This window comes from Dryobates pubescens, chromosome 22, assembly GCF_014839835.1.
Source record: "Dryobates pubescens isolate bDryPub1 chromosome 22, bDryPub1.pri, whole genome shotgun sequence".
NCBI classification, from domain to species: Eukaryota; Metazoa; Chordata; class Aves; order Piciformes; family Picidae; genus Dryobates; species Dryobates pubescens.
In genome coordinates, this window is record NC_071633.1 from 17,908,479 (window position 1) to 17,922,010 (window position 13,532).

Here is a 13,532-nt window from a genome sequence, read left to right on the forward strand (position 1 = left end):
AGCGTGCACCAAGGAAGGTTTAAAAGAGATGTGGCATTGCTATGCTAGAAAACAACAGCTAATGTGGAAGGGCAGGGATGAAAGCAAAGGGCTCAAAGCAGCCTCTGGCTTTCCCCCTCAGCTCTGCACATCACACACTTCATAACAAGTTGGTTAAAACCTTTGCTTTCCAAGGCACTTGTGTCAATGACAAATCAGTGTTCACTTCCCTTTCACCAGCTCCCTCAGCCTCTCTGGGCTGGTTTACTGCAGAAAGAAAGGGCAAATGCCAGTCAGTGTGAGATGCTGGGGGTGGCTCCCTGTGTGACACTAACACCATGTACCTGTGTGCACAGCCCAGTGAAAGCACTGGGACAGAAGAGACATGATTACAAATACCTAACAACACTGCATCTGCCTTCAACGAGCTCAGGCTCCAAACAAACATTTTCTCTGGTGTGAATCTGTTCTGCTTCCTGCAGTGGGTGGCATCTTGACAAAAACACCTCCAGGCTGCTGGAGATGCAGTGGCAGGGATTGTGCTCTACACTGCAGGCACACCACGAGGAAACCCAACAGAGAGGGTTAGTTGCAGGGGAAGACAAAGACCTCTGACAGCCTTCTCTGGCTGCTTTTCTAAAGCAAGCTATCCATCTATCCTGACCCCCACCGTGCTGGCAAGGTAACACTCAGCACACTTAATGAGTCACTGGTGGTCACAGGACAGGTCAGCAGCAGTGCTCTGATTAGATACTGGGACCAAGTCCTGGCTGCACTGGCATTTCCCACAGACTTCAGCTGGGAAAGGAATTTCAAATGCAGACTTCATGCTTGCATTTCAACACAGACAGTGGTCAGCTATTGGTTATTTCTTAGGTAAGGAATCAGTACCCCCATACTTTTAACTGAGTCTAGACTGAACAGCTTGCTGGGACTGAATCAGAGACAGAGACAAAGCACAGCCTGTCTGTTGGACCCCATTCAGCATTTCTACCACCACGTGGTCACAAAGACCAACATCCCCCATTCCATTTATCCCCTTCAGAGCCATCCTGCAGCACATGTGGCACCCTGAGATAATCCTCCCAGCCACACTACCTGTGACTCCTGCAGCCCATTCTGACATGGCCTGAGCTCTCAACTCTCAAACGTGGGAGCACTTAGAAAGGAAAACCTGGTGTTGAGCAAGGAAACACCAGGAGGACTGTCAGCATCTTCTTCACCTGCACCATGCTGCCTTTTGCTCCTCTACACAACCTCATCAGGCCATCACTGCATCCAGTCCCCATTTAGCTCAATGGATGCAGATATATTTTGGGTTATATCCTTATCAAAAGCACTGTGATTAGAGTGAGACAGTTACATGACACCCAGATTTGTACAGTATGCCCTGCAGAAGACAGCTCACATTTCCTCCTGCTTGTGCAGAGCTTCCTTGCTCTGAGGCTTGCCTACAGAGGAGTGTTCCAAGCTCTGAATACCAAGCAGCACATATCCTTGGCTGCACATCTCATGTGCGTAACTGCTGCTCTGAGGAGCAGCAGCATTTCGAAGCGGAACGACACAAGCTGCTGAACATTATTAGAGCAAGTCCAAGAACACTCCTGCAGCTTAACAGTACCAGGAGTGCCTGCCAACATCTCCCAATACTAACAGGCAAAGCTCCTCTGTCACATGTTGAATACATTTAGAATGAGCCCACTCTGCTGCCCACTAGATCACCAAAATAGAACAGGTACCCTGTGCTCAGCACTCACTGCGACTTGACCAGAGCAAGACAATGAAGTTCAGGCAATTGCAAGGGGATTTAGCTCTGGCATCAAACTGAGTGAATTAAGGCTCTGGGTGTGTTGGCTTTTGTTTTCTCACTCTTATGCCAAATGGGAGACAGAGTTCCATTTGCATATTGTAAGGATGAAGTTTTAGCCACGGTTATAATGCAGGCGAGTAAAAACCTGCCGGTGCCACATACCCTGTGGCATTCACTTGCTACACAGGCAGCATCTGCAGGGATGGCCACTGCAGCTCAGTGCAGAGAGATGAGCACAAGGGTAGGAGGAGCACAGGCTTGCCCTGGTAGCTCACCCACCTGCAAACCAGCCAGCACAGACATCACTGCACACACTGCCACTCACACCAGTATCCTTCTGGGAACGTTTTTACTGTGACTTGTCTCTCCTACAGCTTCCCATCAGGTGATGCCAAAGAAGCATGGAAAATGTGTGTGCATGCCCAGTCATGACACTATAATTAGCCTCAGCAGCAATGCTTCTTTCAAGAGCTCTAACCACAGCCCCTAAGAGCACAAGGTTCACTATCACACATTATCAGACTTGCAAAGATTATTCCCCCCCCCTTCATCTAATGATGTAATTAGAGCTGCTTTCCAACAAGTACCCCACTGCCACAGACTGGGATGCTTGGTGTGCCTTTGAGGGGAACTAAACCAACAGAAGTTGATCAGAGACTGGAGGTCCAAACCAGCTCTTCTCCCAGGCAGCTCTTGGTGCTGCTGCAGCTGGGCAGGGATGTGACTGCCAACTTCATTTGAAAGGGAAGAATCAGGAAAACAAAAATCCTTTCATTTTCAGGCAAGTGTCACAAACCTGATTTTGATCTCCCATCACTCTTCCCTCTCTCCAGATGGCTGAGCCATCATGTGAACTAATTATTATTATTTTTTAAATAAGAGAAGTAAATGGCACCAACACAAAACCCAAGAGAATACACTGAATGGGAGAATAAGACAAAAAGATTTCACCTGTGTGAAAGATTTTTCTCTGTGCCTTTAACTCCCATTTAAAAGAAATGGAAAAAGATTTCAACAGTGCTGTTCAGTGAAGCCTTCACTGAGCAAGAAGGGACCATGTAGCCTGCTCCCTGCATGAGTTATTTTTGTTTCTCTTTTCAGCTACATCAGATTTCCCCCCTTACTCGTTACATTACAGATAAACAGAGTCAAAGACAAGCTGAGTTTCCTTTCCTTTCTGCATCACTACTGTTTTCCACCTGTCAGAGCAGCTCACTGGTGAACAGCCTCCCAAGAGAGCTGACAGGGTCTGAAGGAGATTAAGGATGCTGCTGCTGCATGACAGCAGAGGACTAAGCTGATTGAGCTGGGGAGGTTGTTCAGCTGAGCATAAATCAGCCTTACAAAGGGGAGGAAGGGCTGGATCTCACACGAGGATGACAAGTATGCAGGTAACAGTCACAACAGTGAATAGCTAATTACACAGGGTTAAGGACACACTAATGAGAGCAGTACTAAAGCAGAGATGTTTGGGTGTGCTGCTGTCTGCACTGTTATCAAACACTGCCTGTGAAGCCTACATGGCTATGTCCTCAACACTCTGCTGTCTGCATGCTCTCTTTTGCTGGGCTGATGTCTGCTGCCCACTGCCTGATTCTGGTGGTAGTTAGCAGAAGGAATTCCCTTCAGCTTCAGCTCGCAGAGCTGGCATATGAGAACTGCTCCTTTCGTTCTGAAACGCAGAAGATGCAGTACAGAAGTCACTGAGATGACAATAAACAGGGACCATTAGTGTCCAGTGTACAGACACAGCAACATATTAGCCTCAAATGCAGGCCATTGAACATGCCTGGTGGGTCACCCAGCTGCTGGGGTCAATTCCCCCCACCTCCCCCTCCCTTGATCTCAGAAGGAAATTCTCAGGTTGCAGGCTCAATTCAGCACTCAAAATCCTTTTCTTACTTAAGAATATCATCTTATGGTGAATTGAATCAAACACAAATAGCACAAGCAGGCTTCAAAAGGACTATAATAAGAGGGTGACTGGTTTTCCAAGAAGGAGAAGGAAGGCCTGTGCCAGGAGCTGGGAACAACCTGATAATACGACGTGCAGGGGACAAGATGACGTCCCAGGCTTTCTAGAAACAATGACTCAAACAAGAAAGCAGAAGGACAAAGCCTAGGCTGGGGCTGTTTCAGCTGTGTGACAGCACAATCGTCAGGGAGGGCACTTGCTGAGCCTGCTGTCAGGCGACCTGAGCTGGGCTCCTGGCTCTGACGCTGCCCTCCTGCGTGACCTTGGGCAAGTCCCTTCAACAGTACCTGCACCAGCAAGGACTGGACCAGCAACCACTACTCCTTTTCTTCTTGGATGGTTAGGTTTTAGAAACAAAAAAACATGCCTCAAGCACCTCAGGAATCTCTGATACTACTTTATAGTGCCTTCACCTTGCAGCTGTTTTCTGGGGAATTCAGCATGGCAATACAGAGCTTGTTGCCATGCAAGTGTCCTCTCAAAGAACACCACACACCTGTTACAGTTCTGAGGGGAATTAGCCAGGTATGAACTCTACAAAATGCAATGAGACTGACACAGAAGATTCCCTTTCTGCCTGTCACTAAGGAAGCTCCTGTGCCACTGGGTGGACAAGCAGTAGCTTTGGAGAGGCACAAGTAACACCACATGCTGTCTCTTCTGTGGAAAATGTAATGCCAAATACTGTCCACACTTCTGCTTAAACTCCAGTACAGCTCTGATGTGTTTGTTAGTATCCATTAACCATTTCCTTGCCAAACCAGATCATAGAATCACAGAATTGTCAGGGTTGGAAGGGACCTCAAGGATCATCCAGTTTCACTCCCCCTGCCATGGGCAGGGACACCTCACAGTACATCAGGTTGCTCAGAGCCACATGCAGCCTGGCCTTAAAAACCCTCAGGGATGGGGGAAAAACTGAGGGGATAAGGTTACAGCAGGATACAAGGGAGGGCAGGATTGCAAGAAAATGATTGTTGTTTGGGAAATAAATCCTAGATCCACTTCTCCAGAAGAGGTTTGAGTGATCCTGGCACTTTTTCACCAAAGTATCTCAGAATCATTTTGTGCATTTGCCATCACAATATATCTAGCTAAGGAATATCCTTATTCACACAAAAGGATCACATGGGACAGAGGATTAAGAGTGCCTTTGCCCCACAAAGCATTGGGTTAGGACCCTCACCCAAGGCTAGGACACATTCCTGCCACTGCACAAGGATCTAGCATATTGCTGGTATGTAACAACAGTTGACTGGAGAGAGGAAAACAAGGATAATAGAACAGACTAAATCAAACTGTTCTGTTCAAAATGATTCACTTTTGCTGTTGTGCTTATCTCTGTAATCTGATTTTCTAGGTTACCCTTCAGATCCAAGGATGCCAAACTGGGGAGGTGGAGCCAAATGTGGTGCCTGTGACAAGACAGTCTACCACGCTGAGGAAATCCAGTGCAATGGAAGGAGTTTCCACAAGAGCTGCTTCCTCTGCAGTAAGCTGAGCAACACTCTTTAAACTTCACACTATTCCTACAGCTCTATCTAGAGCTTTTATTAAAGCTACTAATTTTACTTTTTTATACAACTTTATTTCCCTGACTGAAAAAATTAGCTCACAGAGCACCTGCAGCAGGCTAAACACAGTAAGCAATGTAGAGGAAGGTAGAAACAAACAGCATCAGGCTGAATTCCATACAGGGAAAGTTCTGTAAAGCTTGTGAACCAGCCTTCTGGGAAAGCCTGAAGTAGAGGGCAGTCACATTAATCACCCTACCTAAAGCCCAGCTCAGTGAGATGGATTCTTGTCCCTGTAGAAAAACTAAAGCTGAAAGCTGTTTCCTATCCTTTTAGTGACAGAAGGGTGGAAAATGGCTGTACCTGTTCTGAAAGCAGCAGGCAGTTTCTGGAATGCCATCATGCCACTCCACAGCCCAGTTTTCTAGCCCTTTACCCAGAGCAATCTGCCTCTCAGGCTCCGGTGATCTAGGTCTATCTCCAAGAACATTCTGTCCTACAAGGTAGCATATTGTGAGTCTGCTGCAAGTTAAAAAGCCTAGAAGAAGAAAACAAACAGCATTCATAAGAATGTCTTGTTAGGATATCAGAGGAAATGACTACTTTAATGGTCAACCCTAACACTAACTCATTCTACACAGCAAAGCTGTGTGTCAGCGTCATCAAAACCTTCACGCCGACACCCTGCCAGTACCTGAGGCTCCTCCTTCCCCATATTTCACTTTTTACTCCATGCACTTTGGCAGCTAGATTCCAGGAATTCTGCTTCCTTTGCAGAGGGGCTAGGACTTGAAAAATCAGAGAGCAGGTATCAGTTCAGTTCTGTTGGCCCTTTGCAATCAGGTAAGAGCTAAAGACACCTCAATAGTTTATTTGGCAGACAATGCTTGAGGTTCCTTTGCAGTGTGAATTCTGGCATGACAGCTTAAAAGACACTGAATCTAAGTTTTTACCTTTTTGCTTGAATGGATAAATTGTCATTTGGAGGCACAGGGTTGCTATTAGATGCTTAGATGACACAGTACAGTGCTACACAGAAACAGTCCAAGAGACACACTTGAATTGTCTTTGCCTTTCTCCAAGTGCCCTGCAAGCGATGCCTAAAAAGACTGAGCAAGGAAGAATTCCCTCAAAAAGCATTCAGCTAATTGACAACCTTCAGCCAGTTCTTCCAGAATGGGAAAAAGAAATCATCTCAGGTTTTGTGAGACTCCTGAGCGCTTCCATGTGCTGCCTGTAACAATTAATGCCAGATATCAGAGAAAGTAAAGGGGTGTGAAGGTGGCAATTAGGAGAAAACATTCTCTGGCCCTTTAGCAAATGCTAGGAAACATGGCAAAAAATGATAAGTGAGAAGGCTCTCCAGTGTCTCATAAACAGCTGCCCCAAAAGGGTGCAGGTAATACCATCTCTCTCCCACCCAATACTGGAACAGGTTAAAGCTTCATTGTTAGCAGAAGTGACTTTTATTTCAGTGATTCCTGATAAACACAAACTCAGTGACTTGGCCAACTGCTCATTAGGTTTGCTGTGGAGGCTTTTTTTGTCTCTCTGTTTGACTTGGTTTTGTTTGGGTTATTGTTGTTAGTATTATTATTAGTCCCTTGGAGTTGTAAGTCTGAACTAAATTACTGATAGGCAAGACACTAAAAAAAGCCTTCCCAGCAGAGGTATGTTTAAGATCAAAACCTAAAGATGCATCTAAGCCCAGCTGGCAGATGAGAGGTATGTTAATTGGCTTCACCTCTCATGATTCACCCTCAGTATCATCTATCAGCTTTTCAATGAACCAATTACAGGATTTTGTTTCTCAGCAGAAGCAAACCAATCCTCCCCAGCCTAATCTCGGGTACAGAAATAGTTAACCTACTTAGCTGAGCTTTTGTATATTTTTATAGTGAGTATATCTGCAATAGAATTCCATCTTTTCCATGATATTTGAGCAGGCACACTGAACACACCAGCCTTTCCTGATGAAAAAGTTCCATTGGGGCACAGCTAGAAACTCCAACCAAGCTGTTAACACAGTAAGAATCAGGCAAGAGGGTCTGCAAATCACACTCTCTCCACTCCAGAGCTTTTCCCTACAAATACTAAGAGAGAAACTTCTTCCCAACACAGCCTCCTTCCCATGCAGACTGCTGCTCACCTACCTTGTCTCCCTGTCAGCTTTCACTCAGAGCACAGCTGTGATGGACATTTGGCAGGATCTCATGCCATCAACCTGAGCCTCCTCAGTGCTGGCTGCTGAATGGTATCTGCTGGCAGATGACAGGTCTCCAAGTTATTTCCACAATAGCACTTCAAGGGCTTTTGCTCCATCTGTTGTGGTGAATTGATACTCTATCCCTAAGGTACCAGAAATAGAAACACTTTATCTACTGCTAGAGTTTCCATCATCCCTTAACTCCCTTAGCAAACATAATTATCATCTCAAAGCAGAGGAAACTGTAGCAGGATGAGATCAGGTTCACACATTTACAAGAGCCCCTAGTTTTATTTTATTAACTACAACGATCCTTGCAAATTATTTTCCCCTCTCCACAACACAGAGACAGAATTAAAGCTGGTTCCAGTATCATCCTGAAGTCCCTGGTGTGGGTACAGTTTAGACTCACAGCAGGACAATTCAAATTAAGACAGGGAAAAGAGACTAATCAAACAGCTAGCTCTCCCAGAGCTGGAACTTCCACCCACTTTCAATGCTTCTGTATTTCACAGGTTTCTGCTGTTTATATCAGCTAAGCAACTTGATTTCCCCAGCTACCACCAGCCCTCAAGAGGCTGGAAAGACAGTTTTAAGTTTTTGTCTACTTTTTGCCCCTCTCCACCAGTCACTGTTGTCACAGTGAACAAACTGGAAGTGCTGAAGTGCACACTTCAAGCCCCTGATGTTCTGCAGGCACTCCCAAGGGAAAGCTGAGTCCTCCTTTCGTGGGGTGGGGCTGTCTCACACAAACTTCCCAAATCAGTGCAGCACACAGTCACAACCACTAAGCAGATAAGGAATGGAGCTACTATACTTCATCCACCCATTACTGTCCACTTTCCATGCATAAGCAGCAAGGGGATCCACTGGAACAGTAACAGAATTCAGCCTCTACATGCTGGCCAGGTTTAAGATGAGCAAAGACCTGTGGAGAGAGCAATCCACAGCCACTCAATGAGAGTACCCATGTGTGAGAGTAGCCTCAGCAAGCTGGTTAGCTCTAGGTGTAGCCTGGATACTTGCTTGCTGAGAACCTGAAGTGAGCACCTGTAGCACTCATTAGCTTTTAATCCTTCCACACTGAAGCTTGGTTTAAATTAATGCCACAGAGGATCTAACTTGTGTTCCCTTAGGAATGTTTGGCACCTTCTGCTGGAAGTCTCCCAGACCCTTCCTAGTGAGCCAAGCCAAGCAGCATTTCTCTGTGATGAACATGAACAGGCCTCTGATTTAGGAATGGCCACGGTCATACTCTTTGTCATCCTGGAGGCAGCCTAACAGAGCTGAGACCACCAGTTACCTAGGATCACTGGTTTGCCCTGCACCACGCCTCAAGCAAATCACTGAAAGCCCATGTGCTGCTTGGCTCTGCCTGGATGTGGTCTGCACATTAGATCCTCCACACAAAAACAGCCTGGGCTGAGATGACAAAACCACCACAGTCCCAGGGTGTAGTTATTCTGAATCACAAACTCAAAGGGAAAACTCAAGTGTTGCGACCTGCCTCTCCTCCTGTTTTGCAGTGGCTTGCAGAAAAGCTCTGGACAGCACCACAGTGGCAGCTCATGAGTCTGAGATCTACTGCAAAACTTGTTATGGGAGAAAATATGGCCCCAAAGGTATTGGCTTTGGACAAGGGGCAGGATGCCTCAGCACTGACACCGGCGACCACCTGGGCTTGAACCTGCAACAGTGAGTTAAACCCCGCTGACAGCTCCTTTCTCTGGTCACCCAACAGGCTAGTGTAGACATTTCATTCTGTTGCCATAACAACTAGCAGAGGTAGCAGAGCAGACTTCCCTACCACCCTTCCTTCAGTGGACAGAGCAACTGAACAGCTTTTAATGATGTCCAGTCTCTTGAAGCCCTCTTCATAAACTATCTCCTCCTTCAGTTATTCTGCAGAAGTAGCCTTTATTTGACAGCACAGATGTGAAGATCCACTGTGGTTCTAATGTGCCAGTAGTAGCAGAGTGGTAAAGTCACATTCACTACAGAGCATGGGAATTCTCCTTTTTTACCTGGCAGAGGCTAAAATGCAGCTAGGTTTTGCTCCTAGAGCAATAAGCACATTACCACATACTGTCAGCTCTCCTCTCAATAGGGAAAGAACATTTCCAAACCCTCCCTATGGCTCAAACAGCACTTACAAACACACTAAGAGCATGTTTGAACAAAGGAATTCTAATGGGATACAGCTTCCCCAGGCACACAATTATCTCTGACAGGACATTTCAATAGTATTTTCCTATGATTCCCAACACTGTACATTTCCAAATCAACAATGCTTCCTGCTGGTATAAAGAAACCAATTAACCACTATGCTGGGCAGGAAAGAAAAGCTTAAATAATGTATTTAACTGCAGCTCCTTGCAAGACATGAATCCATTACAGGATTCAGCAAAAACCTCTCATGTCCTGCAGATTTAATGACCTGTTGCAGTCCAACAATCCGGTACCTCAAAAGTCATCCTGTGAAAGGCTTTAAGCCAGCAAGAGGCACAAAGCACAAACTCCTGAAACACAAAACTACTTCTCTGATGTGCTTTTGACCCTAGGCCAGCTAAGACCCCCAGCTCCTCCTGCAAGCACTGCAGTCACTAATGAAAGAACTGCATGTAAAAATGGAATTTTTACTTTCCACTCACTGAATACCAGCAGACAGCCAGGTACAAAGAACAGAGAGGCCTTTTGCTTGGGGTCTCCCTCTTGCCCCTCAAGGAGAAAACTTCAATTTCTCCATTAACTTTTCATTAAATACCAACTTTTCTGCATGTGGCTGCTGTCAGCTCCATGTATTCAGCCCCAAACAGGTAACATGAAGAGCTACAGTATCAGCTTTTCAATCACACTATTCAGAATTCCATTCAATACTTCCATTGTATGTTTCTCTCCTCCTTTTGCATGTTTAAGGCCTGTCATTCAGTACAAAATCATGCTACTAGAATGAAGGTAACATTTTAGAACACTGAGAGCTTTTGTTTCAGGGGGTCACCCAAGTCTGCTCGCCCTTCCACACCCACCAATGCCTCCAAGTTTGCCAAGAAGGTGGCGGATGTGGATAAGTGTCCTCGCTGCGGCAAGTCCGTCTATGCTGCAGAGAAGATCATGGGAGGAGGAAAAGTAAGTAGTTACTACAACACTGCAAACAAACCACATCCTATCATGCTGACAACAGGTTTCCATCCACTATATGTATGTATATAGATTATATCTATGTATCTATATTCAGGTTGGACTTGATGATCTTTGAGGTCTCTTCCAACCTTGGTGATACTGTGATCTATATATATATAGATCAACTAGAGTTGGCTGCTTAAGGTCTCATCCAACCTGGCCTTGAACACCCCCATGGAGGAGGCATCCACAACCTCCCTGGGCAACCTGCTCCAGATTCTCACCACCCTTGTACTGAGGAATTTTTTTCTAAGGCCCAGTCTAACCCTACTCTCCCTCAGCTTCAAACCATTCCCCCTTGTCCCTCTACAGCCTTCCTGTAGGATCCTTTCAGGTACTGGAATGCAGCTCTAAGGTCCCCCAAGAGTCTTCTCTTCTCTAGGTTGAGCCACCCCAGCTTCCTCAGCCTGTCCTCATAGCAGGGATGTCTGAAGAACAACTCCTGGCTACATCACTGCTATTCCACTAACAGCTTTGGGGATTGTTAGAACTTAACCATCTATCTGCAGTGACAATAGCAAATATATTAAAGAGTTTCTGTGACTGGAAAACCAACAGCCTGTCTCACATGACATGCTAGTGTTCTGCTCTAGGAACTCTCCCTAGAATGTTGTCTCTGCACAGCAAAGAAGTGGCCCAAATAAGAGTCATTTCTATAGCTCCCTGCTTTTTACTAGAGCTCCATTAAGAATTGTGACCGTTTTAGGCTGTGCCTTTAAGAAAGGGACCAAAGTCCCTAGGTAAGGTCTTGATCTGGGCTAACCCAGTCACTGAAAGACTAACCTAGAATGACTGAAAATGGAAGCCACAAGACCAAGAAAACAATGCTGACCACCTCACACCATCAAAAGCAACAAGTTGTGTCCTGTACCTGCTGGCTGTGCACTTTCTGTACCAAACAAGGAACTGTCTTAATTTCCTCAGCCCTGGCACAAGAGCTGCTTCCGCTGCGCTATCTGTGGGAAGAGTTTGGAATCAACAAATGTTACAGACAAGGATGGAGAGCTCTACTGTAAAGGTAAGAACTGCAATGAGCTCAACTGTCTTACTGACTCCATCTAAAAGTAGGCTTTACAGAGCCAGTATTGCCATCCTGAGCTACCTTTTTGCATGCTTGACTTCTTGAAATGTCATTTCATCTTTTTTGGACAACTTTCTGGAAGCAAAAGAGCGACAGTAACAGTGCAGATGCATCTTCTGCTAAGAAAAGAAACCAACTTAAAAATGTTCAAGTAATTCTTCCACAAGTGTGATAACCCCTTAGATCTGTCCCCAGACCCTCTACCAGGAATGCTGCCATACCTTCTGGGCAGACTCTTGTACCTGCACAACATCACTCACTAGAAACAAACACCAAAACCCACAACCAATCCACAGAGATCAAGATCTTCAGAGGTCATTCCTTTAAGGTCACAGTCCTGGTCTGGATTCTTGCCAGTGAGAGTGAAAAGATACTTACACTATGCTGGTAGCTAACACATTAATGCTAAATTATGCATCCAGATGTTCTTCTCAGAGCATGAAAGTTCAGAGACTTCACTTGACTCTCAGAAATAGCTTAAGGGGAAAAATATGCAAAGTTTTAATATCCCAGGTTAAACTTTATACAGGGAATCATAAAGCAGCATACTTAATTTCTGTGACTTGGGGCAGTCTGACAACTGCAAGTGATCAGATTAGCATATCTGGAGAAACATGAGTACTTCCTTAGCAGAGCTGTGATAAATAACCATGCAGAAGCTAAAATGGAATGGTTTGAGGCACCATCAACAGTCTCAGGACTGTGCTGTCTGCTTTTAACCTTTGCAAATTTCCAGTGTATTTCTCAGTCTGTAACAGTCACACAGATCATATTTCACCGCTTCTTTCCAAACAAGCAAGCAGCTTTAATGAAAATGCCACTTAGATTTTCAATACAGTTTCTTTGTGGTTGTTGTTTTCTTTGAAGATGATCAGCTGCAACTTTGGTTTAATTCAAATGCTTCCAGTTCCACTGTTAGAACCTACTGCCACTTCTGGGAAAGTCAGTGTCAGATTGCCTTCTCTTTATGAAGTTGGTAATAACAGTCAAAGCAGAAGTCATTTAGCTCCATCTGAAAACACTCAGAATACCATTCACCTCCCTCCTTCTTTTGCAGTTTGCTATGCAAAAAATTTTGGTCCCAAAGGCATTGGATTTGGTGGCCTCACTCAAGTGGAAAAGAAAGAAGAGTGTGAATGAGAAGAAATGGACGCAACACTCCGACCGCTCCTGGTGCCACCAAGTGTGAGCTGCCAAGTAAAACATTAAGCATCACATATTGCTAAAACCTAGGGCATTCTTTACTTGCAGAAAAATGAAAGTCTGTGAGCTTGTATCTTAAGAAATTTTTAGAATAGTTGAAGAAGGTACAGTGCTAAACCAAGTTTCATGTTTGTATGACAGTAAATAAAGACAAAAACCTTAAGGAACAATACTGCTTCTTAAACTAGTATTGACCACACTTTAGACTGGAATGTTAGAGACTCAGCACACTGTCCCATAGAGAGAGAGAGAAACCTTCTGAAGCACAAGGGGCAGAGTGCCCTGATTCAGGCTGTGGTTTCCTTCCTTCAGACTCTTAGCCTGTCTGCATCTCTACCTATCCCCCAGAGGCGTTTGGAACATGCTGACATTTTGTTATGGCAAAGTAGATGTTAATCACTTGGAGACAATTAATAAGGATTTGAAATTCTTTCTCTCCAAGGCAGATACTCCTGAAGTAGAACAGTATTTCCTGAGAATACAGTGTTGTCAGCTTTGTTATTGCATGTTTCCAAGCTACAATAAAGCACTGATACTGCTTCACATGATTTTTACTTGTATTTGCTTGGGCTTTTATGTTCTAC

At 45.0% G+C, this 13,532-nt stretch overlaps 1 protein-coding gene across 2 annotated transcripts; it reads left to right on the plus strand.

The window, feature by feature from the left end:
* The first annotated feature begins 5,144 nt into the window (after nt 1-5,144).
* CSRP3 (cysteine and glycine rich protein 3) lies at nt 5,145-12,929 on the plus strand. Of its 2 annotated transcripts, none has more exons than XM_009897451.2 (5): nt 5,145-5,256; nt 9,011-9,179; nt 10,475-10,610; nt 11,589-11,682; nt 12,803-12,929. In XM_009897451.2, the coding sequence occupies exons 1-5, from the start codon at nt 5,145-5,147 to the stop codon at nt 12,883-12,885; spliced, it is 594 nt and encodes a 197-aa protein (XP_009895753.1). In that variant the 3' UTR covers nt 12,886-12,929. The 2 variants fall into 2 exon arrangements, with proteins under 2 accessions (XP_009895753.1, XP_054027560.1); XM_054171585.1 differs by having other exon boundaries at nt 11,589-11,676.
* The last annotated feature ends 603 nt before the right edge of the window (nt 12,930-13,532 follow it).

What these genes read in the sequence shown, in the direction of transcription:
- CSRP3 (XM_009897451.2), top strand. Translation starts at nt 5,145, where the DNA reads ATGCCAAACTGGGGAGGTGGAGCCAAATGTGGTGCCTGTGACAAGACA. An exon ending in CAAGAGCTGCTTCCTCTGCA is followed by an intron (nt 5,257 to 9,010) that starts GTAAGCTGAGCA and finishes CCTGTTTTGCAG; the next exon opens with TGGCTTGCAGAAAAGCTCTG. An exon ending in AGATCATGGGAGGAGGAAAA is followed by an intron (nt 10,611 to 11,588) that starts GTAAGTAGTTAC and finishes TAATTTCCTCAG; the next exon opens with CCCTGGCACAAGAGCTGCTT.